The 27,762-nt window shown below is 41.4% G+C and overlaps 2 protein-coding genes across 4 annotated transcripts in view; one reads left to right on the top strand and one right to left on the bottom strand.

Annotated features, from left to right (window-relative positions):
• Positions 1-246: 246 nt before the first annotated feature.
• tfb1m (transcription factor B1, mitochondrial) overlaps positions 247-27,762 on the top strand; it is a 29,570-nt gene continuing 2,054 nt past the window's right edge. The window contains exons 1-6 of the mRNA XM_017723863.2: positions 247-280; positions 1,719-1,854; positions 2,081-2,232; positions 2,604-2,712; positions 2,917-3,068; positions 6,319-6,438. Of these exons, the coding sequence (XP_017579352.1) occupies positions 1,722-1,854; positions 2,081-2,232; positions 2,604-2,712; positions 2,917-3,068; positions 6,319-6,438 (666 nt within the window). The 5' untranslated portion in view covers positions 247-280; positions 1,719-1,721. The remainder of the gene's footprint in view (positions 281-1,718; positions 1,855-2,080; positions 2,233-2,603; positions 2,713-2,916; positions 3,069-6,318; positions 6,439-27,762) is intronic.
• Positions 19,545-27,729, bottom strand: LOC108443299 (claudin-20). Of its 3 annotated transcripts, none has more exons than XM_017723864.2 (2): positions 27,144-27,729; positions 19,545-21,224 (listed from the first exon to the last, which is right to left on the bottom strand). In XM_017723864.2, the coding sequence occupies exon 2, from the start codon at positions 21,089-21,091 to the stop codon at positions 20,357-20,359; it is 735 nt and encodes a 244-aa protein (XP_017579353.1). In that variant the 5' UTR covers positions 21,092-21,224; positions 27,144-27,729; the 3' UTR covers positions 19,545-20,356. The 3 variants fall into 3 exon arrangements, with proteins under 3 accessions (XP_017579353.1, XP_017579354.1, XP_017579355.1); XM_017723865.2 differs by lacking the exon at positions 27,144-27,729 and adding an exon at positions 21,717-21,814; XM_017723866.2 differs by lacking the exon at positions 27,144-27,729 and adding an exon at positions 21,353-21,662.

A 27,762-nucleotide genomic window follows, 5' to 3' on the forward strand; every position in this document is an offset into this window, starting at 1 on the left:
ATGCCATCTGCACCTCATTACATTTGGTAAGCAATCCCCGCATTGCCAACTACTGTTCTTATTAAATGCATTATCTTTTACCCGCGATAGCGCCGCCGCTGGGTAAAATGCGTTATTGCAATGACAGCATTGGCTTGTGTGGCAGCTTTCAAGGGCAAAAATAAGCCCCGCCTCCGCGAGTTTTCATTGGTTGGTCCGACAATACGCGCGTTTTCATTGGACAAAACGCAGCCCTGCTGCGGTCAAGCCTCCATAACAGGAAGAGCAGAGCACGGCGCTGGTGAGGAAAACGTGTTACACTGCAGATCAGCTCAGTTTGTGGCGTAATCCTGTTTTTTTGGGGGTTAAACATCTGTGTGTTTATTGTTGTTTAGATGCCTAAGTAAAGATTCAAGGTGTGCATTCACAGTTGCGCCCTGTTTTGTAGTTAATTTACCTAGCTGGTTAGCTTAGCCTGCTATCTTACATTGCACATTGCAGTGGGAAGCACATGCTGTTCTCTGTTTATTTAAAGAGCATTTATCTCATCTTTCTCTAAATGTGGCTAAGTGAGAGAGCCTCAATAAGAGAGGACAGTTTTATTCAGTGGTGTGAAGAACCTGCCAGTCTATTCTTGGACCATTTTTTTAGAGGTGTAATTCATGGCTGTTGCCGCTAGATGTCGCCACAGGCCGTGTTTTTCATCCAGTAAGCTGTAGGTTTAATGTGTTAATGGTGAGATTATGATTTTTGCAGAAGAAGAAAAAAGAATCAAGCATCTAATGATAAGATTAGATGAACAGCAGTAAATTACATCATGTTAAAATGTAATATTGATTTACAAACCAAAATGGACCAGAAAAATGAGCCATTTTATGTGCTGAGTTCTCAAATCTTAGAGAAAAAAAATCCTGTACAAGCCGACGCCAAAGTTTTTACAACCTCTGCACTCTGTCACTTTTTACATCTGACAACATGCGTGACAAGTGCACCCAATGGGATAGAACCAGTCATCCTTCACGACACACACACACTCACACACACTCACGCATTTATCACTCCTCCATGAATGTGAGGGAAAGAAAAATCCAAGGACGGTGTACTTTAGTAATAAGTATGAAAGTACTATGTACATCAGCATCATATCAGAATCAGCAGTCAAATGCTTAAATAACATTATCAGCATTAGACAGATGTTTGTATTTGGTTGATATTTAAAACTAGATATGAGGATATTTTATCATTATCACTTTTCTATGCATATCTCTGATATCATCTGTGCCTAAAGAACGCTGACCAACTGCATGTTTCATTTCTAAGAGAGCATAATTAGACATGTTAAATATACTTTTTTATGGCAGTTTTTGGATGTGTGTCTGCGTGTAAGGGTTTTGTGATATTGTGACTCTTAGTTCCGCTGTATAATAGTGTAATATTGCCCACACCTGTTTCAAACCGATATTTGTTTATGTATTTATTGCGACAAAATTTCTGTTTCATTCTTTAAAAGTGTTCATGTGTCGGCATCGGTGGATATGTGCATGAAACATAATGGCATCTCTCCAGTTCTCATATCTGTGCAGCCCTAGTAATTAAGATGTGTATATTTAAAGCCGCATATTTGGAAACACCTCATTTCTCAAATGTACATTAATCTATGAATGAGTGTGGGTTGTGAAATAATATTTCTGTTTGCTTTTGAATATTTACTGTTATGGACACTTGCTGTGTTTGTCTAGGTGATGGCAGCGTCTGGGAAAGTGGCTTCTTTCCGCCTGCCTCCTCTCCCCACCATAGGAGAAATCATAAAGCTGTACAACCTGAGAGCAGAGAGGCAGCTCTCACAGAACTTCCTCCTTGACTTGAGGCTCACAGGTGAGGCAGGCTGCTGAATGCTCAGGAAATTCACACGTGAAACATGTTCTTGGGGACAGTAAGTGTCAGTCTCGATTAGAGAAATAAAACATATTGAACGTAACAGATTCATTTAGACAATGATGTAGACTGAGCAGTTAGACAGAATTTATTTGTGTATGACAGAATTTATCAATATGGTGGCAGGAGGTAAAGTAACCAGTCTTTGTGGACAATGTTGTTACAGATAAAATAATCCGTCAGGCAGGAAACCTGAAGAACGCATGCGTGTGTGAAGTGGGGCCTGGCCCTGGAGGACTCACCAGATCCATCCTCAATGCTGGAGCGGCTGATTTGCTGGTTGTTGAGAAGGACAAACGCTTTATACCTGGATTAGAGGTTATAAAATAACGATATAATAAACGTTTAGTACAACTGTCTTACTGCCCATTTGAATTTTCGCCATTTTTAAATCTCTTTAAGTTGTTTATTTTGTTTAAATTTAATTTTCATTCAACTTTTGAGAATTTCCTTCCATTTTGGCTGCTTTTATCCTGCTTTTATCCTGCTTTTATCCTGCTTTTTTTAGTTTTCATCTCTGAACCGTGTCAGTCTGTGTGCTGTACAGATTTTGTTTAGGATTATTTGTTTTACTGTTTTTCTGAAATGAACTTAGATAGTTTATTTGACTTGTATTTGATGTCTGAACCTAATTAAAGTAATATACTGTATATGTAAACGACACTCTCATGTGTTGTGTTTTTGAGCAGCTCTTGTCTGAGGCTGCCCCAGGCAGGGTCAGGATAGTCCATGGCGATATTCTCACATACAGAATGGACCAAAGCTTCCCAGCACACACAGCCAAGAAATGGGAAGATGGTAAGAGAATTTTAAGGGATTTGTATAATTCTGCATGAATGTTAAAGGGAAATGAGAACAGCTTGTTCAGGTGGTGTCCAAGTTCACAGCTGTTCACATGTTGAAAAGATCAATAAACTCTAGTTGGCCTTAAATTACACTTAGTGAACTGTTTAAACTTCAAGTTACAGAAAACATGTAATTTGGCTTGTCATGTGTTTTCAGAGCCTCCTGATCTGCACATCATTGGAAACCTTCCCTTCAGTGTCTCAACTCCACTCATCATTACGTGGCTGGAGCAAATGGCTAACAGAAGTGGGCCGTTCGTGTTTGGACGCACGAGGCTCACACTCACCTTCCAGAAAGAAGTAGCAGAGGTGAGTTATCCTTAAAGGGCAATTCCACCAATTTTTAAACATTTTTTCTGCATAATTTAACTCTTGAGATGTAAACAAAGTGGTGGTAATAGGAATCATTGGTCATGGTGCCTAAAACTATTTTGCCTTACAGTGCCCTGTGTGTACCTCTTTGCCATTAATGGATTTAAAAGCATGCCAATTTGGGAAATAACCTTTCTAAAATCTATTGTAACACATTGTTTGAGGCATCATAACCTGAAACATAATGATTATATCTAATAATAACGAGAACCCTTCAGACGTCCTATCATGACCACTGTGAACCTGATTCAGTAAGTTTCTATAGAATTTCACATCAGACCACTCTGAATGGCTTTGTTTACATCTTAACCACTAAATTATGCAGAAATGTTAAAAAGTTGATGGAATTCCCTTTGCTCTGACAAAAGTGTGTAGACCTTCTCTCCCTTAGTAATTTTCTAGTTGTTACTTTTAAACTGGGTAAGACTTTTGCCATGTTTCTGTTAACATAGTAGTTATTTTTAAACAGTTGGCGTATTCACTCGGCACCATGTTCATTGAAATGGTATTCCTTGGTATGAAGTGGAAAGTTTTCAATAATTTGACTGTTTTCCCTTTCAAACTATTGTCAACAGCTTGTTGACACTGCATTAAGAAAGCCATGTATATCCTGAAATGGATAATTTTATAGGGGAATGTAAACACATTTCTAACTTTTAATTTTACATACATTTTTATGTTATTATAATGACATTACATTCCAGGTCCATTCATACATTTTTACATGCCGTAAAGGACAGCTGCTGTGCTCAAATAATGAGGAACAATAAAAATCGAATGAAAATTGACTTCCATGATTTTGATACGACTGCAATGATATATCGGAACTCTTTTGAGTCTTGAAAGGTGTGAGTGTGTAATGGGGAGCGAGGAGGTTAATGCACGTGCTGAGATAAGCGAGATTTATTAAAGGCAAATCCAAAATCAGGGTCGAGACAGTCCAAGGTCATAGAGCCAACACGGATTGAACGGTGGGGGGCAGACATGACAGACCAACAATAAACAATAAGCAGGTTCAAACAACACACAGTAACCAGAACCACCGACAAAGACCAGCAAACACCGGGCTTAAATACACCGGGAAAACGAGGGACAGGTGGAAAACAGATGGAGACAATCAGGGGCGGAGTCATGAAACGAGGGGGCTAAACCAAAACAAACGCACATGGACAGGACTGGGAGGGGCCAATCGTGACAGAGTGCTGATGAGTGCCAACATCACAAGAGGATAAACTCTGAGGGCATTGTTAGTAATACGGTCACAAATATTTATAAGTATGATAAATGTTTTCATCAAAAAATTGTTAAAAACATTTTGAAAAACCAGATGTCCCCAGACTTTTGATGGGAACAGTGTAATATTGAACAATCACACTGAGCATCATTCACCAACTGTTCTTAAGAAGAAATTTCTTCTTAAAACCCACTTACGCAGTTTTTCCGAAGATTCTACCATTCCACCTATGTTTTCTTGGAATTTGGTTTGTTTGGAGTTTGGAATTTGTTCTGAGTTTGAATTTGTTCTACACGCTCAAGAGCACAAAGGTGTGAACAGTTCTGCGCTTTAAGAACACGTCATGAATCTGACGTGGACTTTTTCGTAGGACCACATTTATCAACAAACTTAGGAAGATATCCGTGAATGAGGCTCAGTGATTTTATCTCTGCGTCTCCTATTGATGATACATGTTAAGCTATGGTTGAGCCTTTTTACTTTCAACAATAGTTAAAAACTATTGTTACTTTTTACTTTTTAAATGAACTTTTACAACTTGTTACAAAACAAATAAAACACTAGTTTTGCATGAGAATTGTTGTATTACAACTGACGCCTGTGACATCAACAAGCCGCATAGTCAGCTGTGGGTCACCTATTAACATATTAAGTCCTCTGTCAGTTCTACTGGGAGTGACTACTTGCTGATGTAAAAAGATTGAAAGCTCACATGTATTATATTCACCAGTCCACCAGCGATGCTTGAAGACATTTTACTGAAGCTCACTTGCTGCAGGAACCACAGTGTCCAGGATGAAAAGTAAATTCCCGCTCTGGTTACAGTGCTTTCTAGACATGGAGATATGGCAAAATGTAACATATGATGCTCAAACATTTGTACATAATAGATTTATTTATTTATTTTACATTTTTAAAAATTGTACATTACCTTATTAAAAACAGTGATGAACTAGTACAGCCATTTAAACAGTCATAATATTCAATTATTTAACTATACGCAGTTATTATACACTCTTAGCAAAGTGCACAGTGCTGTCACTTGTACCAGGAGTGGGTCCCATTGTAGTTTTATGTCGAACCATTGTTTAAACAGTTCTTTAATGAACCATACACTACATTGTCTCCATCCTAGAGAAGAACCACTTAAGTTGACAAATAACTGTTTAAACATTTAGATAGTTCCTTGAGTCATCTTGGTTCTATATATAACCAGTGTCTTTAAAAGCAGAAGGCCTTTGTTAGGGGTTTATACTACCTGCTGTTGGTTAGAGACTCTCTATAATTGGTTGAACCCTTGTGTGGTGTTGGGTCTGTGGGACCCATTTTCAATGCTTAAATAATGTATTATTATTTCAACCTCAGATTCCTTGGTCTCTGCTCATTTTCTGTGAACATATAAAATAACACATTTTCAGTGACTTCACACTGAGCATCCCCTACACATTTATATTACACATGTGGTGTTGGGCGGAACCCACAGGGAATAAAAGTGTGGAGGTGCTTCACTCTGTTCTCCTCCTACATGGCCTGCTGTTTGTGTGTGTGTGTGAGGGTGGACAACATGGACAGGCTGCTGACTGGCTACAGCTGCTAAAGGAGAACCCTACGCTGGACACTTTTGATATTCTGATATTTTTGATATTTTGATATATTGGTATTTTTACATAAATTGCTATGGCTGTATTGATAAAAAAAACAACAATAATGTGGTGGGTCCACCAGACCACTGAGTCACACACACATCAACACCACACAAGGGTTAAAGCTGTCTTTTTGTTTTTTACACATGCAGTTGATCAGTATTCTAGAAGTACTGGCGATACCCATGGTATGCCCAGAAAATCGTGCTGTGATGCAATCATCACAGTAATCATAACATATCATCTTACTGCACTCCCCTGTGTGTGTGTCCCTAGAGAAACAGTGATGCTTTGCTTTTCTCCTTTCCAGAGATTAACAGCCAGTACTGGGAGCAGACAGCGCAGCCGCCTCTCCGTCATGGCCCAGTATCTCAGCACTGTTAAAAACTGCTTCACCATCCCCGGGCGCGCCTTTGTACCCAAACCAGATGTGAGTGTTTTGTCTTTTCATGTCTTACACTTCTCTTCACCTTTTAGCCCACTCGCTTCACACATGTTGGCAGTGGGTGGTGTCTCATTAGGGCCGTGTTGAGCCAGTGTCTTAGATGTGGCATCAGAAATAGTGACACATATTGTACATAATGATGCCTGCCGGGCATTTGGCATGCAGAACTCTCATGCAGCACGGTAATAAAAGCAGTGTCTGCATATCTGCATTTGCAATTATAAGCTTGTTCATTTGATTTACGGCACTTGCGTAACAGCAGCGGTTTGATGGGGAGCACCAGGGGATTGTGGGTGATTGAGGAGTCCCCTAAGAAAGAGAAATCCCTCTCGCTCAAACAGTCCCCTCATCTGTAAATATTTAATCCAAGCAGAGTGAGTTGAAAATGGAGAGATGAAGAGAAGGAAAGTGGGACGGGTTGTGCATTCTCTTAGATCAAATGGCACCGATGATTATTTCATCATACGCTGGGGTGTTTTGCCGCGTGTGAACCAGTGTTGGCCAATGTGGTTTTGCTTTGGGACTCGTACATGAGCACTTGTGCAAATCTGTTGGCTTATAATTTTAATTGTACTGCACTGTCTTGTCTCACATACACAGTCTGAAAGTATTTTAAAGGACGAAAAACGAATGCTGTCTTGTTAAAGCAAATATGTTGGAAATGTAATTTATTGGTTCATTAGTTCACTTCATTTTGCATTATGATGTTTTGTTCAATTATCAAAGAACTCTCACATACTAAAATCATTTTATGTTTTTGTCTGAAGCTTTTAACTGGGGCATGATAACATTTCCTCAACAAATGTGCAACACTTTCAGAGTAACCGTAGCCTGTACGTGTAAAATGTAAGCAGTGATGATGCTCATACATTTTAAGTAATAAGTGACAGCTGTGTCTTGTTCAGTGTTATTGGGCAGAGGATAAAAGGACATTCTGATGATGCCAAATCGCATTGAAATAGTAGTAGGCTCATCCCTGCATTTTATGGCTTGGCATTGTGTATGGATGGTCTGCAAACCGCACACTAGATCTACCATATTAATATTGCACTTGGATCCAAATGGTGCTGCAGATAAATTGTGCAGCTGTTTTATTGCAAGCACAGACTGCTTATTAAGGGAAGAGTCGCATTACAAGCCACAATACATAATAAGCCTATGTTACAAGCCTTATTGCCGAGTTCTCTTTGTTCCCCCAGATTCAGTGTTTCTGTGTTGTGATGGGTTTCATTTATTTGTGTAAGTGACCCATACAGTCGTCTGCAAAATGTGCAAATTACATATTTTGTTGAAGTGAGAATAAGTGAACACGTCCTGTACGGAAAACACACTTCTGCACATCTTAATATTCAGTTGCTGTTTATTTACTGAATTTAACGCATTGGAAAAAATATATAACATAAAATGTGGCCTGTGCACAAACTTTGATAAATTTTATTTTTTCAAATATGTGAATTCAGCTAAAAAAAATAAAAGAAATCTACAGAAAAAATGGCATATTTATGTTCTTCCTTGTAGTAATTTTACCTAGAGTGTTAAGACTTTTGCACATGAGTGTATCTGTGTTTAGTGTGATACAACTTTCTTGCGCAAATCCTTATGAATAACAACATGTGAATGGTCCATGTGCTTCATGGATAATGATGCAAATTTTTTATTGATAACTGACCAATATTACTCAGTGATAAATGGTTAACTGGCAAGCCTAAAATCACCCATCAGAATTCCAGTTATAAAGCAGATATTTCTGGTCCTGAATGCTGTTTGGCTGAGCAATGTTCAAAGCCAGTGTAAAATACTTAATATACATACCTATGAGTGATCTGAGGTTACTTCAGGTTAGCTGCTGTTGCCACACTGCTGAAGTGGAATAATGATGGTGTATATCATTGCTGTCAAAAGAAAAACAAGTATCTCCAAAAGGGTAAGTTTACAGGAGAGGGCAAAAACGATCTTTACTTTTAGTGTAAGTCAATGTGAAGAGATTTTATTACAAGTCATTTTGGAGCATTTCTATTGGCCCATTTATCATAAAATTTTCACTTGATGTAAAGGACATCCACAATGTTCAAATGATGCAGAAAACTAAAAATCAGGGAAAAAATGGAGATACATGGTTTTCTTTGGACAGCAACATTGTGTGTGTGTGTAGTGGACAAAAACACATGAATTCTGATTTGACCGTTCTGATTAACGCTGTGTGGCCATGAATCGGATCTAAGCCTATGTTCAGACTGCTAGTAATCTGATGCATTAAAGCAATAAGCCACTAGAGGCCATGGGTTACTGTGATTTCATCACGGGCACGGGTGTTCTTTGGCACGACGCGAAGCAGAGTCAGTGTGTTTTCTGTGTTCACACAGCTCTAAAAACATCAGATCTATTCCACATTAAGGTAAAAAATCAGATCTGTGCCAATCAACCTAACAGTGTGAACACAGCCACTTTGAAGCTCAGACTTTTCTTTAATACTGACTTTTGAATTCAGATGAATCATTTTTGCTGCAGTGTATTGACTCCTGGAAAGTGAGTCTGTGTTTTTCTAAGATTTTCCTAAAAATGGACACATTACAGGAAACAACAGCATATGTAATACAACAGCAAGCTGGTACTCGCTCATCTGGGAGACCTCTACAATTCTCATTAAGTTGACCATGCCATTTTTGGGTGGTTAGTTGTTTTGTTATTCTCTACAATTTGCAAAGGTGAATCATTTCTATGTCATTGTCCTCCTCGTGGTAAATTACAGCATGCATCATTTGTGCTGTTGTTATGCAGTGTTGCTTCAGCTACAAATAGGCAGGTATGGATTATCCCAGAAAGTGCTGCTGTTGTATAGCTGTGAAAGAATTCGTTAAGGCTTTGGAGAAAATCTGCAGAGACTGAGTGGCCTTAGTTGCCTCACACAGTGTGTTCTACACAGTCTCCTGTCATGCTTTCATCAAACTAAACGGATTGAGGAGGCGGAACTGTTTTTAGACAATAACTCTTGCATTGCATTGTGCGTTATAGTACATGTTTGGATGAATTAGTATGCTCAGAATGCTTAATTCCTCGTTGAATCCCTTTTTATAAGGTCAGAGGAAATTAGCTGTAATATTTTAGTGCGGGTCTATTTATAATCGTGGGCATTAACTGATATTGACATGCTGCAAGGAGTGTTTTTAATGTGGCTTGGTTTATGTCTGGCAGTCTTGTTTCACCCCTGCGAGGCACCTTGTTCTGTCACATTGAGTGACTGTAGTCGTCCTTGAAGGCTTGTGTCCATGGTGATTGGCCAAGCCGTACGCCCCGGGCCGCTTTTCTCCTGGTCTCTTCTGTCATGGATCACACTCCAAGCCCCCACCTGGCTGCCCAGTCACATGGCTTTAACCGCAGACGTTGCTTACATAATGACTGCTAATGACTCAAAACCCGTCTTGGAGCATCTTTTTGAAAATATGCCTGTTTCAGGAATTCTGCAGGAATTCAAATGAGCTGAACTGGACTCCGGCGCTGCATTTAAATAAACATTCTCCCTTTTGTGTTCTGTATTAAGATAATGCATTTTGAACACATTCATCGCTTCCATTTTCAAAACTTTCACACTTGAGCAGCACATTTGTGCTTGGTGGAAAACATAAATGTGCAGCAGTAGAGGGTGTGGGTCTGAGCCACTTTCAGATGTGGTCTTAGATTGGATTTGTATCCGGTTCGTGGCCATGCGACCTTAATGTGACACTTAGATCGGAATTCATGTGCTTTCTTTTCTTTCTTTTACGCCATCATTCAGTGTTACCATGACAGCAGCGCCTAACAGAAGTTAAAGCTTGTAAACGTTGGAAAAGCAACACAACTCACCTTTTCTGCATTCATCTCGTTCTAATAATGAAGCTGGGAGCTGATCAGAGTTTTATCTTCGCAGAGATTAATTCACGTGACCTTACTGAGTAGGATGTGTGCAAATGGGTCATTTCAGGACACCAGTTCGTTCACATTAAAGACAAATTGGAATCACTTATCTAAACGAGCGTGAACCATCATGTCAGAGAGGTCAGATTTGAGCAATGAAGCTTGTATAATGTGAACGTAGCCTAAGTGTGCAACATTAAATAAAAGAAATGTTTAAACACGTGCAGCTGGTATTATGTCATAAGACCTTTACACACCGAGCACGATTTATTCGTGTGATTTACTCCACGTTAAATGCCCCAATGTTTTTCTGTTGCAATTTTTGCTACTTTCACAGGTGACATTAACTCTCTCAACTAGTCACTGCTCACCTCTGGTGTTGGCATGGAGACAGCCAAGCAGTTGGATTAGTTGTGTCTCTGCAATTAGAACTTTCTGCTTCTTCCAGCGTTGTGCTGCATCTCTAAATGCAGCCCATGCTGAGTTACAGAGATAAGAGCTTTGTGTAAAAAAACCTCCAAGTTTCAACTCCAGAATGAGGTGCTGACATTCTCTGTATTCCTTTCATTTTTTTAAAATGGAAAGTAGCCTGCTCAGTGTCACAGTTTGCTTGTTACATGAGGAGTTAAGGATATCCATTTGATAGACGTTTTGCCTTTTTGCCTTTTTGTTGTTCACAGCACGAAGGACACGGCAGTATTCTAAAAAATAATAATAATAATAAAATAAGTCATAATAAACACATAAATAAAACAAACAATAAATAAATAAAAATCAGGTCACGTCCAGTCTGTATAGTTTTGTTACCAAAAAAAAAACCCAAATATTTTTTATTTTCATGTGTGTAACAGCCTTTATGTTACATAAAATATGCCCTTATTCATAACAAAATAAAATACTTTGGAAACTAATAGGACCAAATTTACCGAGGAACAGCATATGTGTGGTAAAACACTGCGATGGCCGTCCTTCACTGTAATGAACGCAGTTCCTTTGCTCCACAGTCCAATGCTGGTGGTTTTTATACCCACACCCTTGGCACTGGGCATGATCAACTTGTGCTCATGTGCAGCTGCCCCAGAGCATCTCAGGCTATTTGCCAATGCTTTTCTATGGAGATTATGCAAGCTGTGCGTGTGCAATTAAACAACCAAATTCACTAATTAGTGGGGGTCTCTGGATACTGTTGTACATACAGTGTATATGTACATATCTGTTACCTCATATTAGATCAAAAAGAAAATCTGTAGTGTGGCACATCCCTCATATGCACTGTGACATCTGAGTAAGTCTTCGTGGACAGTGCTTAAGGCAATTCAGCAGCTTCTGCATCAAAGACCGGCCAGCAGAGCTTCACAGCACCGATGGCCATACGCTTTCTGACTTGCCTCTGACCCGCATATAGAGGCAGACGTGACACAGCGGCGTGGGAGCTGAAGTACTGCTGCTGCTGCACTGTCTTCATCCATATTTACACGTACACAGCAATAGTGGAAAGTGGCCAGAGACAGATTAATGACACAGATCGATCAGAAAGCAGAGTGAGGAGTACCTCAAACAGATGGTTGTCTTGGTGTCCTGAGTAATGCCTGCATCAGCTCCACCTCCAGCGTCTGAGGGGAGGAGCATACAGATGTTTTTCATGTCCACAGCCAAAGATATCACAATACTGCTCTAGCCTAACAAACATTCTACTAGCCTATAGGAAGAAATACAAAGGCAACAAGAAAGAAATATCACTTGGAGTCCTATGCATAAGTTTGGGTGACCCAGTTAAATTGCATGTTTTGTTGATTTTCTAAGATAATTAAAATAATTTAACACATCCTATACAGAGAACGCACTTCTGCACAGTTAAGTGTGCATTTTTTGTTTGTTGGAATTTAACATATTGGGGGAAAAGGGGAAATAAAATATGGTCTGTGCAAAAGTTATTGTGCATTTTTCCCCCAATGTGTTAAATTTAGGAAATAAAAATAAAAAATAGAAATAAAAATGTGTAAAAAAAGCCTTTTTTTAGAGTATGTGTTAACTTAGTCAACAAAACATGTAATTTGACTGGTAATTTATCAAATTTGTCAAATATAATTTGATTGAAACTTTTGCATACAAGTGTAGTTTATTGTTTTTAAATAAAGGAATTTTAATTCTTGTATAATATTTATACATGAACAGAAAATATGAAAAAATTGGATCAGATTAATTATTTTCTTGCTTTAATATCTGATCAAGTATTTTCTTCAGGTTTTCTATTTAGGTGCCCAGTTCCACTAATGTAGTGGCACAGATGATTTACTGTAAACATACCTTTGACTTTAATTTACTTCATATTCGTCCAGTCACAAATTGTATGCACTTTGTCTAAGCACATTATGCTGCATGGCCGGACCACCTAGAGACCCGTTTATGATAAATGGGGTCAGATCTGGTATCAAAAGGGTTCCACTCAAATAAATGGGGTCAAATGAGGTATCAGGAGTATATGAAAGTTATTCCAATGTCTCTGAAAGCCTGTGGCACCATTCTCTCAATATATCATAGTCCCAAGGTTAAATCTAAAAATACCTCATTTAAAATGAAGCGCTTTGGATGTTGGCCGCAGCTCATAATTAGTTCAGGAGAGCGTGGTGCTGGATTACAGCTGAGTCTGCTTTGTTTACTTTTAATTATACTCAAGTCTGTAAAAATGGTGTGCTTCGAACAAGGATATGTTTAGAAAGTGCATGAATATTGCAAAATAAGGTTATTAATTAGTTTATTCGTTTATTTATTTATTGTTCACTAATTCATTGTTGTTTATCAGTATTACACAAGCACAGTAGTCTTTACCTGGCAAGGTCACACTGGACAGACTCTCTGAAAGGTAATAATTGGGTTGGTAGTAATTATGGTACTTCGGAGTTCAATTAGTATTAAGGAACATAGCTTTTCAGTAGTTAATGGCATCGTCTCAGTGAATTGCGCTGTCTTGAGTTGCTGATGATCATGATACATGCAGAGCATTACTCTGGAATTGAGTGGAGCACGTCAGCACATGTGGAAGGGAGATTTATAAGGAAACAGGGCAATAAATCTCACTGCTACATGCCTCTGTGAACACTTGATTTGAAAATTACTGACTCGCATTTCCATGCCCATAAACATGCGCCTTCAGGGTCTTTTGCAGGGCCTTTTCTAGAATCCAGAGTACATTTTGTAGTTTTGTTCATTCTGAGATCTTATATTTAGGCCGATTTTTAGGCCTGAGATTTTAATTGATGATTAACTTCCATATAAATAAGTGCAGTTAACAATTTGTCTTTTTTTGTTTAGTGTCTATTAAAGTACAAGTCTAATGTGGCCTGTCGATAGTTAGTGGCTCCCAACTGAAGACAGGCTCAGCTCAAATAAACAAACTCACTGTTTCCTCACTGCTGCCCTCTAAAGGCGTTAGAAATGTAGTTGTTTTTGTAAGACGTATGATGTCATCATTAATGCATTTTTATGCTGAATTGTTGCAGCGTAAACATGTTGCTTTTAATCTTTTACCCTGATGCAGGACAACCAGGCTGAAACTATGATAAACTATGAAATCAGAGTAAGAGTTCACATGCACTAAGAAATCTGATTACTGAGCTAAAATCCAGCTCTCTTTATCAGATTTCTTAATCTGATTTCTAGGCCTTACTCTGATCTAAGAAATCGGAGTGTGCTGATTAAGATGTAAACATATGATTGTCAAAACAAACTGTAAAAATAATTGGAATCAGCTTAAGTAATTGCACTACATAATAATTGTGGCCGACCTGTGCATAGCGTGCAGTCATCACTGCGTATGTTAAATTTAAGCTGAAACACACAAAAAAAAACCCAAACATTTAAAAATGAAAATTACATGCACTTTTTGAAAAGCATACGTCACACACAGAGCAGGTGGCTCTGTTTGTGTATTGTTATTTTATTCTGCAACACCTCCCACCCTGTGTTCTTGTTATGGAAGTTTTCACACTGGGAAAAGAAAAACGCATTTGGCGAAACCTTCAGAAGTTGTTTTTGCTCGTAATTGGTCCAGAGAGCTTTTGTATCCTGTGCACAGGAAACCCTAACCCTTCTCTAAAATGTTATTTTAGAAGATGAACGATGCTCAGCCATACAAGTGTGCTATAAATATCCCTGACACGCTTCTATTTACTGCAGCATTAATTTGAGGTAAGAAGGCGTAAAGAAAAATTTCAAAGCATTAAGCCAGTGCTTACTCGAGAACATTACAAGCTGTGAACCGTCAGATCTGATAGTATTATTTTTCTTGTGGGCCCTTTTGTCTCTGCAACCCATCCTGCCTGTCTCAGCAGTTTACAGCCCACCAGGCAAGGGCAGTATCATCATTCCTGAGAGCTACGCTCTGGGGTTAGTGCTGCAGAGACATGGAAGTCTTGATCAGGGCAAGGTCATTTGCTGTGTGTGTGTGTGTGTGTGTGTGTCCATATCTGTGTGTGACACAACCATATTATATCCCCATATCTTGTCCTGCAGAAGATAATGGTTTGATCGAGGAAAAATGCCTCCTTTTACCCGTAGTGAACAATAGCAGTGCTTTAACTGATTGTCCTCCACCATCTATTATGGCCTAACATTATTGCTGATGGATATTTGATGGTGGGAGTCTACTGTTGCTGAGCCCCATCAGTCTTACGATTATAAAGTAACTTAACCAGTTCTTCATACTTACCTGTAGAATAATGAGCATACATCATTGTGTCAATGCATTCAGCTGGTTATTTTACGTGCCACACAATGCAACTAAAAAAGGGGAGCTTATCCACTCATTCTAGTTTTTGATCATATCTTTTTTAACACAATTTTCCACTCATCCCAAACACGGTCTTTTAGCCAAGACATTGGCAAGAAGGTCAACACGAGTGTAATGTTGCTAAGAAACGCTAGAAGTCAGTAGTCACCCGAATGTTTTCTGTAAATACATCCTCAAAACTTCTCTTAACCTGATGTGTCAATATGGTTTAGGGCACAATATGACTTGAACTATAACTGTGAATTATAACAACGTACAAAAACTTCAAGTAAGCTGCGATTTTAGGCATGTTGTTCTGAAGTCTGACTGCCCCTCGCCTGCACACAAATCATACATTACGTTTGCAATTGTTTCTATTTATAAACATGTATTTTCAGTTTGAAAATTCAAGATTAATAGTTGTTTATAAAGAGAAACAACAGAAGTCTCAAACACCAGCAGTGTCCATATGCCTGCATAACATGCATGCACAATTAGAGGAGTCAGAATTCAGCACCTCTGTTGTCTTCTAGTTCACAGCAAGTCATGTTGTGTCTAAAACCACATCGACAAGTCTGTGGGACATGGTTTGAGCAGGTTGAGAGAGGTTTTGGGGTTCACAAAAAAGATTTGGGTGACTTCTAGTGTTTCTGCAATATTAGCCTCACAACTGGACACTAAACTATTCCTTTAAGGGAATCATTGCAATCTACTATAAATCTACTGTAACTCTTAAAAAAATGCCAGACAAAGCTGCTTATAAACCATATCAATAAAAGACTTAAAAATACATAATATTTCAAAACTATAACATCCAGTTTGTGGTTATACTGAGACTCCAGGTGTTATAACTTCATTGTTTAGCTCTAGAAAGCTCAGTGCTACACAGCAAATACAAATGAAACGGTCCTAAATTAAAGCTTATAGCCAGTCTAAGCACATGTTCTCAAATTTTATGTATGTCATGATCCGAACTGTTTCAAAAATAAGTTTATTAGAGAGTTTGAATGGCTCACTGATGGTGAATACATTTCATTTAAAAAAATCCACTGCTCACCGTCTCCTCATTCTCTTGTGATGTGAGGGGCCCCTCGTAAAACGTTGATATGATACACTTCCAATTTGTAAGTGAAAGTTGTCAAGGGCGTTTTAAAAAAAGTACTGAAATATGACCCCTAATTAGACACTGTGCTAAATGGCCCCAAGAGAGTAAGTCCTGAACTACCGTCTGTCATGATTGCAGCACAGGCCAGAACCCTTTGAAGCAAATGTAGGTTAAATACACAGAAAAACGTGTCTTATTATTGTTCTTTTCCCTCGTGAGCCTTATTTTTGTATGTTTTATAACCAGAACAGTCTCCCCTGAATAATCACGGCTGGATGGATGTTTGTTCGAAAGAGGAAACAGTGACGTGAAAAAGCAGCGCAGTGTCAATATTGATGTAATTGACCATGATGAGCACAGACAAACATTAGTGTGAAGAGTCAGCCACAAGCGGCAACACGCCACAGGTATCCATACATACAGTCTTTATATAAAGGAGCCGTTTCTAAAGTAGTTTGTCAAGTATGCCGGAAAGGCTTGCAGGCATATTAAGCAGAAGGCAGTTGATAAGAGATGGCAGCTCTGCGAGAGGGACACGTTCAAGATGCCAGGTCTGTATGACACAGCACAGAGTGAGCCAATTTCAGCACCATCTCCATTCTGGAGTGCGTTCAGATTGGCTGCTCTGTGCCGCAACCTGGATGACTAACCTGCTGCTGCTCTGCATCCCACAAACCCCAATTAGATGCATATACTTTCAGTGTATTTTCAGTGTATTATTGTATATTTTTGAGATGTAGCACCACAAAAAACCCTTCACTTTTTCTTCATTTGACAGTTGACCAATCTGTCAATAGATGCGTATTTCCATTCAAGTGGTAAAAGAAAGGAAATGATGTCTTAATAAAGGCCTTATTGTCTAAATCTAGCAGAGACCAGCATTGTGTCCTACAGCCATGACTGGTGATTTTAAAAAGCAAAGAAATTACCTATGCATGAACCATGCAGGTGCACTACAATCAGCAGCATATCGGCCTACACAGGGCACTGCAGTACAGTCTGTCCAACAAACAAATAAATAAATAAATACATTTTGGCAGCATAGCACAACGCTTTTCCTTCAGAGTAAACAAACGCTCAGTTTTACTAAATGAGACTCAGGATTTATGAGGACTTGTTGCTTCCACAAAATAGTTTTATTAATAAAAATATAACTACTTGCACAAGCAGACTGAAACAACAGTAGAGAAACATTGGAACCTTAATTTCTCTGCGAAATCAAGAAGTGCTAAAGCATCCACGAAAAATTAGCTGCAATTATCCAATTGAGAACCATTAAATTTGTCACGAAACGGAACCATGGGCCGCTCTGTTTTGCTTAGGCCACTTGAAGCTCATGTTTTAATGTGCTAATGAACAAGCCACACTGTAATATATATGTTTTGCCTGGTACACTTTCCCAGACAAAGGGCATTCTTTCAATGCACTATTCATTATTTACATTTAATCTGCCTTTCTTTGTATCATATTCTTTTCAATGTTTCACCAAAAAATTGTGGTAACATGGGGTTACACAAGTAAAGGTGTAAAATGGTTTGTCTTCTTATAAAGAAGATTCACTATAAACATGCCTGGGTGTTGGAACTAAGACTAGAAACTTCATATTCTCTTCAAACAGTAGCAAAAAAAAAAAAGATAATACTTAAAATCAAACAAGCTGCCAAACTGGCTGTATACGGCTTTGGGGAATGAAAAAAAAAGGAATCCCAAAGCATGATAAACATTTCTTAAAATGTCCCGACTCTAAAGCCTCTCCTGTTAAAACTAAATGGCTTCTGTTTATGAAATGTGTGCTGCGGAATCAAAAAGAAAAACTTGATATTGGTCATGTTGGTGCAATGTAAACTTCAATCTTTTTAGTTTTTTAACCTGACAGGACAGAGGAAGAGCCTTCAAATAATAAACAACCTTTGTCACTTTAGTCATTTGGCAAGCAGAACATATTACATATAAGATACATTTGCAAAAATAGACATGGATTTGGCACATTCTCAAATGAATCATGGCAGTGTATGAGTAGTTCAGGAGGGAATGAGGAGGGTTCTTATTGCATTGAGTAACGGTGCATGGGTAGTCATTATGGTCCAGGTGATGGCACTGTTGGCTGAGGGGTGGGTTAATCCGCCCCAGAAGGGCAGTGCGGTGCTTGGCTGTGCCCACTCAGCATGCCCACGGCTGCCTGCAGGGGGCGAGCTGGGCCTAGCCATCTGCTTGCCCGTGGGAAATCTGTTTCAGAGGAAGAATGCACTGTGCCATCCATCACTGCCAAAGCTTGCTTTGCCAGAGCAGAGCAACATGGGAGATACATTCCTCCCCTCCGCAAAGCTGAGAAGCATGACTACGGCACACGAACGCTGTACACATATGGACAACAAGGCTGGGCAGTTGTGAAAGTGTGCGTTCTGAGTTTGTATCTACAGTGGCAGACCTGCTCACAACACGCAACTGTTCTCTCCCACTGCATGAGGCGGCATCCATATGCACTCAGGCAGAGAGGAAAAAGCAGCTTGTGGATGAGCGTGGCACTGAGAAATCAGATGAACTTAAGATGAGTGAACTGCTGCAGGTGGAAATCTGACAGCAGATGCACTGCTGACATATTTGGGAATAAAAATAGGGGGAAAAAGTGCTGTTTGGTTTAAAAGTGGACATCAGCAGACATATAGAGCATGAAGCGCAGCCTCACTACCATGAAAACAGCCACTGTGTACATAAAATAGACAAATTTTCGACATTGTTTTCCAAACGCGCCTACATTTCTTACATTCTTAGAAGGAGAACTGATTGGCAGACTGCTGATAAGGTGAACAAGCAGAATGGGGTTGGTGCTCATGCCTGGGAGGGGGTTTTATAGGGTTTTTCCCTCTCCAGACACTGATCCCCATTTGGGCTGGAGTGACTTACAACAGCCTCCAGTGTTGTGAGACAGCAGACTCACAGTGCTTTCCTCCAGTGCAGTGAATGACACAGCCCCCCAGACAATATATACACATATTTGGGTGCAGGATTCTGTTTCCATGGCAGTGAGTATCGGCGCGAGTAAAAAGCACACATGCAGCTCTCTCTCTCTCTCTCTCTTTCTCTCTGTGTATATGTGCGCGGGTGTATACTTTCGTGTGTGGGTGATTGAGCAGCAAGCAGCATGCACTCAGCCAGCTTGATTTTGTGTGGGACTAAATGAGAAAGTGTTGGAACAGCAACACGTCAGATTGTCCGCACATCACGTACAAGCATCACGTCCTATCCTCGATGTGCCAACCAGAGTGCGAGTTTCTCATACCTGACCCAGCAACCCCCATTCGCTCTCTCGTCACGTTTTCTCCCCAAAACAATTCCAGTGGTATACTGTTCTGTAGCTTTCTATCTCTCTCTCTCTTTCTGTTTTTTTTTTTTTTTTAATATAGGCACGGGCAATGTGGCTACGACTCTCTCTACCAGGCATTCTGCTGCATTATGCACAGGCTCCAGACAGCATGCTTAGGCAGAATATCAATCATTCTATCAGCTACCAAAATAAGACAAGACATTGCATTAGTTCTACTGTTACTCAAAAGTGGACAGGTGTGGACAGAAAAACCACAAGAAAAGGCTTGCAAACTGGCTACCCACACTATTGCCTCAAAGAGACATATTGCCGACTTACTTTGAACAGAGGTTACCAAAAGATTGTTAGCAGCTAAACGATTGCTTTTCAATTCTAATCTTTGGGGAGGGGGGTAAGGGGGGTGGGGTATAGGGAATGAGGGGGTAGAGAAAAAGATTTCCTTACAGCTAATCCACTCCCCAAGGAACTCTTAATACGCTTTGCTTGGATACTGGATATCTGCATTTATTTATCGTCTGCGCTCTGTCTCTCTCTCTCTCTCTCTCTCTCTGTCTGTCATCGCTTTCAGCTGCTACTGCAGCGCTCTCTCCACAGCAGCGCACCTCAGTATTCACGATCCGTCTGTTCCAAGACATTGCTTAGGGAATACCTCCACCGCTTGTGCTTGCCGATCAGAAAACAGGGGGAGAAGGGGGAGAGGGGAGTGCATCAAAGTCGCTGTCCTCCTCCCCCTTTCATCTAGTAATCGCCAGAGCCAGAGGTTTGTGCGGCAGCGCCTCGCACGTGTCTGGCCGAGGCTGTATGTTTTTCCCCCTTACACATAGTCCTGCAGGCTGTAGCCAGTCTTGTTGTCCAGAGGTGATAGGGAGCAGTACTGGTGCTGGAGTTGCTCTTGTTGCTGTTGCTGCTGGAGCAGCTGCTGTTGCTGCTGTTGCAGCAGGAGTTTATCCGGAGGGAGCAGGATCAAGTCCTGAGGGGCCTGCCGTTTTCCCGAGCACGACAGGCAGAAGATGGAGCCGCCGACGAAGAGAAAGCCGGCCGAGACGAAAGCGACGTAGACAGCGCCACCCGGTTCAAACTTGTTGCTCTCGGGCACGTTGGCATCCAGGAAGCTGACGATGACCTCGTTGGTGTACCAGGAGGCAGGCACCAGGCACAGGAAGCCGGAGGCCAGGAAGCAGGTGCCTGCCGCCAGGGCCGCGTGGCGTTTTGCGCGTCGCCCGCCGCCCCAGCGGGTGCACTTGAGGCCCAGCGAGGCCAGGCACAGTCCGAGTGCTGCCAGCACACAGGACAGCACCATGGTGGTGCGTGCCGTCTGCAGGTAAGCAGGCAGCGCCAGCACAGAGTACTTGAGGGTGCAGCTGAACATGCCCGTGCTGTACCATGTGCAGTCCATCCACAGCCCCTGCATCTGTGAGATGGCGGTGATTATGTTGGAGCCTACATCTGCACTCACTTTCCAGTTGGGCAGCAGTGTGGCCACTGTGGCGCCCAGGATGCCCAGCAGAGCCAGCACGAAGGCGAAGATCTGCGTGCCCGTGGACGCCATCCTGCCGCGTCCCTCCGCACGGACACCATTCACCCAGGCTGGCCCTGCGGCTCGCCCGTCCGTCAAACCGCCCGTCCCTCTGTCCGCCTGCTGCGACTCTCAGCAGCACAGCCTCCTCAGCACCGAAGCCTGCCTGAGGGAAACGAAAGAGAGAATTGAACGAGTCTCCTCCTACTCCTACCCCCCCAACCACCAAATGCACTTTTTCTTCACAAGGAACAAAGGGAAGGGTGCATGCAGGCTGACGAGAGTGCTGATTACTGGAGAGGGAGCCCCTGATGATTTTCTCAGCCCCCCTGTCTGCCTATGTCTGTCTTGTGCCGGGGTCTTCTGGAACTGTCACTGGAGAAGGAGAGATGAGTTTCTGCTATACGCGATGCTTCACTATGTGCACTTAAAGCTGCAGTGTCCCTAACTGAAAAACCACTCAGAGAAGCAGCAAAGCAGGTCTTACACCATCAGGTAAATGAAAGTGACTGTGGTTTTTGTTGTTTCTCTGCGCACCGGCACAGAACTTACGGAAAATTATGTCGTTCTGTTTCATAGACAATACTGTCATTACACGTCGCTACTTGCACGATGTTGTATTGTGAAGAGATGACAGAGACTGCAGAAATGCTCTTACCTCGGCTGGTGCAGGTTGTTCGCAGCGGCTCTCTGAGCACAAATGCCACAAACACCCGGACAAGAGGGTGAGGAAGGAAGAGGAGGAGGAGGAAGAGGAGGAAGAGGAGGAAAGGGGAGGGGGGGGGGTCGTTAGAGGGTTTAACCGTGCGGATCCATTCATATCATCCATTTCAGCCACAGCGTATGAGCGGGCACCATACATGCTTTTGGAGAAGGAGCTGTTTTCAAAACTGCCCAAAAGCTCGCAGTGCACTGCTTTACCTCAAGTTAACGGAGAAAAGAGAGCCAGTGCTAGCGTTACAGTACCGCCACGACCACTTCTGAACTCAGTTTCTACTCTTTTTCCAGCTAGGAAGACGGCGGCTTTAGCTTTTTAACTTTTTTAACCGAAGCCGTAACGGTTTTAACGGTTTGCAGCCAGGGCTAGCCTAGCTTAGCTTAGCATAACAACGGAGATTCGCTTTAGGCTGATTAACGTAGCAAACCTGGAGTCAGACTTGGACCAAAAATCCCACAATATAGTTCAGCAGCATTTAAACGACACTCCTATCACTTAGTGGATTAACTGAAGTACAGCAAAACTGTTTCTCTGTTTCTCTTTACCGATATTTATGCGAGTTTGCTTCTTATTCGTATTTTCCCGTTCCACCTTAAATGGTGCAGTTGGCTGCGTTCTTATGCCTCAGAATTGATCTGCTGCACCATTTAAGGTGGAACTGGATAATTTGAATAAGAAGCTGAAATGAATTTATATTTATATATATATTTTAGCAGTTGTAACGTTATTAGTTATAAATATTATAAAGGCTTTGTGTTCATTTTAAACGGTTTTTATTATAACGTTTTTATTTTTTTTATGTAACTATTTAATACAACGTTTTTTTCTCTACAAACAAGTAAAAAGAAGATCATCAGTGGATGTCAATGTGTTGTGGTAATGACATTGTAATTGCAGAATTAATTGAAAAAAAATTGTCTTTAAACTACTTAGCCTGACAGCAGTATACAGGTTATGAATGAAGCCCTTACCGATTTATCTATTAACTGTGTTGCGTTAAATAGAATTGGTTCCAAATTGGAAAATGCTACTAAAAATGTATTTAAAGTGAAGTTATTCAGGTTTATTTTTATCTATCCTGGTCTGGGAGTCACTAACAAAAACAAAAAAAGATGTTTTTTGCATTAAATGTGTTTTGCTTATGATTAAACGTACTAAGAAAGCTATAGTATAAAGTGGAACGTCTGAAAATGTGGTTAGCTTACATCAGCTAAACTAAGGTTTCATGTTGTTTTTGTACACGGAAGAAAAAATATTTCAACCACATCAGATGGATTTTAGCCAGTTATTTATTAGTGTTATTCCTGCTTACATATAAAATGCAAAGAAAGTCTTATTTTAGCTTGCAGAAATTATTTTTTTTTCTGCTTGAAATTGTTATACCCGAGTATGGATATAAAGCTTTGTATCCTTCATTTCACATTTGGCCAGATGTTCGAGCTACCGTGTGTGTCAAAGGACTAGTTCTCTTTCTTTGGTTTTCAAGGTGATCCCTTAGTTTGGCTCAGCATCCCACAGCATATACAGAACACTTCTCACTCTACAGCAGGAGCATCCACATCTGCTCTTCAGGAGACAGCCATAGCTGATGCTCCTCTGAACCCCCCTCTCTCCATCCCATCCCATCCTATCCCATCCCCCTTTATACTCCTCTCTCCTCTGCAGAGGACGAAGAGGAGAGCGAGGGAGTGGCGCTAGGGCCTTGATTCATGAATGACAAAGAGGGCAGAGAAGGATAAAACATAGACTGTGCCTATTTTATGACAACTCAGCACCACGACAGATACAACGCATTCATTGTTTGGTTGAAGCTCAACTCAAGGAAGCCAATGTAAACAACAAACATGGGGCGTGTGTCTTGTAGGTCAGTTGATTGTCTTCATGGTCTTTCTCATTGACATCCCCTTCACTCAATCAATAAATGCACCACAGCAAACCCAACACAAGCCCTAGCAACAGCACACACCCCTACCTTTGGTGGTGCTGACCTTCAGTCGGCATGTTCTCAGGCCCTGGTGGGTTGCAGAGATGAAACAACCTGCAGTTTCTTTTTGTTTTTTTTCCCTGATATTTGTCACCTCACCAAGGAGAACCTAAGTGCTGATGCTTGAACCATGCTCGGAAGCCAAAAAAATAAATGAAGTAAACCATGGCGGGGTGGGGGGGGGGTGGTGGTGGTGGTGGGGTGTAGGCTGTTAACATGTGCCTAGGGAGTGTGGTTGTGGGAGGTGATGATGTGTGAAGGAATGGAAAGCTATTATAAGTGTGGTGCCTTGATTTTATCACCTCTTGCTGCTCCTCACTGCGGCTTGACTGGACAAGGAGATTGTCCTTTCTCTACACGAGGGATTTTTATGTGCAATTTGCACTGGCTTATTTTCAGCATTTAATTGCTTTTTTTGCATTAAAGCCCTTCATGTTTCACAGCTTTGGCTGAAGGTGCCATCTGATAACTGTAAATGTAGCTGTCAAAACAGCCTTGTTTCAACTGCTAAGGGAATAACCACGTTCATACTAAAAGCGGCGTTCTTGTTAATAGTAATTGTAAATACTCTTCTGTTGTCAAAGCTTCTTGCATGTGTTGTTTTTTCACTGGGTTTATTACCAAGATCGATTTTACTTTGCAAATGTTTTACTCGCATGACAGTTATTCAAAAGTAATAGGACATTTTGCTTGGTTTTCCATTTTGAGCCAGCTCTGTTTTCCTGCCTGTCCATCTTGCCTTGTCTCATCACATGCTCATTTTAAGGGCCCCTAGAGAGCCTCTCTTGGGGAAATCACCTCTGCTGAGATGCTCAGAGATCAGGCAGCACTTTAGCTTCCCATCCATGCCTTGGGCTGTTCGTGGAGGATGGGGAAGTACCTTGCATGCAGCAGCAGCTGCAGCGAGCACAAACCACTGTGAACTGGTTCCGTACATTCTCCTTTCGCTGACCTCGCTGCAACTGAAGTAATTGTGTTTCTTTTGAATGGGCCATCATGATTAATGCATCTCTCCTTCTTGCTGGACTGTTCTCTCTCTCTTTGGTTTATGTATTCCCCAGTTGTATATTCCATTGTTTTGCTGCTCATTACGTAAGGAAAACGATGGGTTCCCATTAGACCTGAGGGGGCTATAACTGTTCGCACCCCTTTTGGATAGTGGATCGACACTCAGGTGAAAGTGGGTGATGGGACTTTGAGAATTATGAGGACAAATATAGTGTAGCTTATTAATGATGGTGGACTTGGGAGAAGGTTGGCAAATTGGGTTAAAATTCCATAACAATAATTGGACAACATCTTTCTCCTACAGTAAAGCAAGTGATGGCGAACACTTGTACTGGTGCAGTGAACTTCCATGAGGGCATATATTTGCCCTCTTTGCTAAAGTTGCCATTTGAAATAGGGAGGCACCTGTGAAGATGATACTGATGTGAATATATTAATATTTATAGAACATAGAAATTGGGTCTATACCAGTAGCATGACAGGAACATTCAACACATACTTGTAGAGGGTTAAAAATGCAGCAAAAGGTGTATAATACAGGCATTTTGCCACAGCAGTCCAGCATCGCCTAAACATCCAGCTCTTGCGGAGTCAAATAAATACATTATCATTGTTTCAAAAGATCAGTCAAATCTAAATCTCTCTGCAATACCAATATTTTTTATGCAAATATCTGCTGACACAGAAGCGACTCCCGATATCTTCGGTTTGTTCCTACAGTTTGTTTTTACATAACTACATTAATGTAGTTTGACTTTAGTGGTGCTGTGAATTTGGCCAGATTTTGCATATTAATGTATTTCCATGAGAAAAACACTTATTAGGCCACAAAACACCAGTGCAGTGACAAGTCACATGTTCTGGGATGTTGGTTTAGCCATAGTTTAGCGTAAGAGTTTCCCTTTGCTTTTGAGAACATTTTTCAAGGGTATTGCCCAAGATTAGGGCCACATACTTGGAGAGCTGTGGAAGTGAAGGTTGCTGGTCACTGTGGCTTAGTTTGTGAATACAGAGCACAAGTACAGTAGTTCCAGAGTCTGCATAAATGAAGTCTTTGTAGAGAGAAAAATAGGATTAAATTAGCTGGAGAGAAAAGGGGTTTTTATTAGTGTGAATCTAGAGTCTTATGTAATGAGCTAATTTGGAGGACAGAATTCATGTGGAATTCATTAGAGGTTATGATTTGCTTGTTTTTTTCCTCTCTTTAAATGCATAGGCAAGAAAATGAAACCCACTTTAATTTAACTGGTCCGATTACGTTCTCCAAGATGTTACCTCACTGCAAGGAGAAAGCGAGATGAATGAGTGTCATGGAAGGAGAGATTAAAGGGCTAAAGCAGGTTAAGGAGTCATTCTCAGGTTGCTGCACAGGAGCTCCACTTAAAGGCAGAGTATGACACAGTGGATGCATCTTCAAGGCAGCGATGGTGTGGAGGGGGGGGGGCATTGCTGAGGTGATTTAAGATGAAAGTTTCTCGTGTGTTAAGGTTATCAGAAGAGGATTAATGGTGGCAGCTGGATATATTACCGCCAAGCAGCAAGTGAGGACATGTAGCTGCCATTTTCGTAAATCACCCTCCAAAGTGACTGGGACAGCCCTGGTGGCTGAAATGCTGCTGCATGTATAGTCGCAATATCGACTTACCCCAGCTGCCCTCCTAAATCATGAGGTGCGGAATATAAATGGTCTAATTACTTCAGCAGGGAGCAGAATTAAAGGCATTCTTTTTCTGCTGCCACTTTACAGCAGATGGGGGACCTTCCTGGCTGTGGCTGCATATTCGTACAGCTACTGCAGGAGGGGGAGCATTTTAAAAGCAGCGTCCTCACCTCAATAAGTGACAGGTGGCCAAATTGATTTCCTTAGTGTCTGAGCTCCTTCTGCACAATGATGCAGATGAGTCAATGGCTTCTGATAGCTGCTGTCACAGTTACCCTTTTCAGACAGCTCGGGCGTAATGCAGCAGTCTTCGTGGCCCCAAAAGCAGAGCCGGCATTCCAAAGCCTCGTATCTTGTCCTTAATTTATTTCTAAGCAAAAGTGCATCACTTGCAGTGGTCCTAGAAGCCTAGACTGCTGCCTGAGGGGTGTCCTGCATCACTGCAGCACCAGCAGCTTAGGCAAAAAGTTGAGCCAGTGCAGAGCTGAGCTAAGTGCAGCTTGGAGGAATCCAGAGCAAATCAATTACCGTATTTTTCTTCTCTCCTTGGACTAATTATGTTTCTTCCCTCCCTCCAAATACCCATTATGCCACCCCCCTGCCCATCCGACAAAAAAGGGGCAAGAGTAAGAGGGAGGCAGGAACAGCAATTAAACACTTTCATACTCAGTGAGTACATGACAGTAGTGGTTAGCAAGAGATTTGGGATACATACCTGTTTGTGATGTCAGTGACCGTCCTATGGCTGTTACCATGTCTGCATCCTCCAGATGGAGCGTTAAGCCTTCATTTCGTCTAGTCTATTTAGTCCTCAGAATATCCACCAGAGAGCTCCAGTAAAACCACACTGTACACGACTAGACGCTTTCCTCTGGTCCCTCAGCTCACCGTTGGCGGCAGGCGTCCCTTTTCCCAGCTCTGCTGCAGGTCGGGTCCTGGTGGGGGGGGGCTCGGGGCGAGACCCCCTTTGAAGCCCCATGCGGGAACAGCTCTTGCAGCCTCCCGACACACACTCAGATCAAGAAGGAAAACGCTTCAATTCGGGTTTGGCAGCTGTCTGCCTCGCCGCAAGTGGCAGTGTGGCTCTTTGTGCGCAATTCCCTTTTATTGCTTACAATGAAAGGGAAGAGGCGTCCCTCGGAGAGAGAGAGAGAGAGAGAGAGAGAGAGAGAGAGAGAGAGAGAGAGAGAGAAAACGAATGAGCGAGGGAGGGAGATCTGAGGAGGAGCAGGGCTCTGCTGGGTCTGGCACGATTACTTCAACAGTTTGTCATATCAGCTTAGCGCTGACTGGGGGGATTGGCGAGGCAGCGGGGATGGAGAGAAGCGAAGGCC

The sequence above is a fragment of the Pygocentrus nattereri genome, chromosome 10 (genome assembly GCF_015220715.1).
Source record: "Pygocentrus nattereri isolate fPygNat1 chromosome 10, fPygNat1.pri, whole genome shotgun sequence".
NCBI classification, from domain to species: Eukaryota; Metazoa; Chordata; class Actinopteri; order Characiformes; family Serrasalmidae; genus Pygocentrus; species Pygocentrus nattereri.

Bases quoted from the DNA above. Each gene is read 5' to 3' on its own strand.
- LOC108443299 (XM_017723864.2), bottom strand. From the start codon at position 21,091: ATGGCGTCCACGGGCACGCAGATCTTCGCCTTCGTGCTGGCTCTGCTG.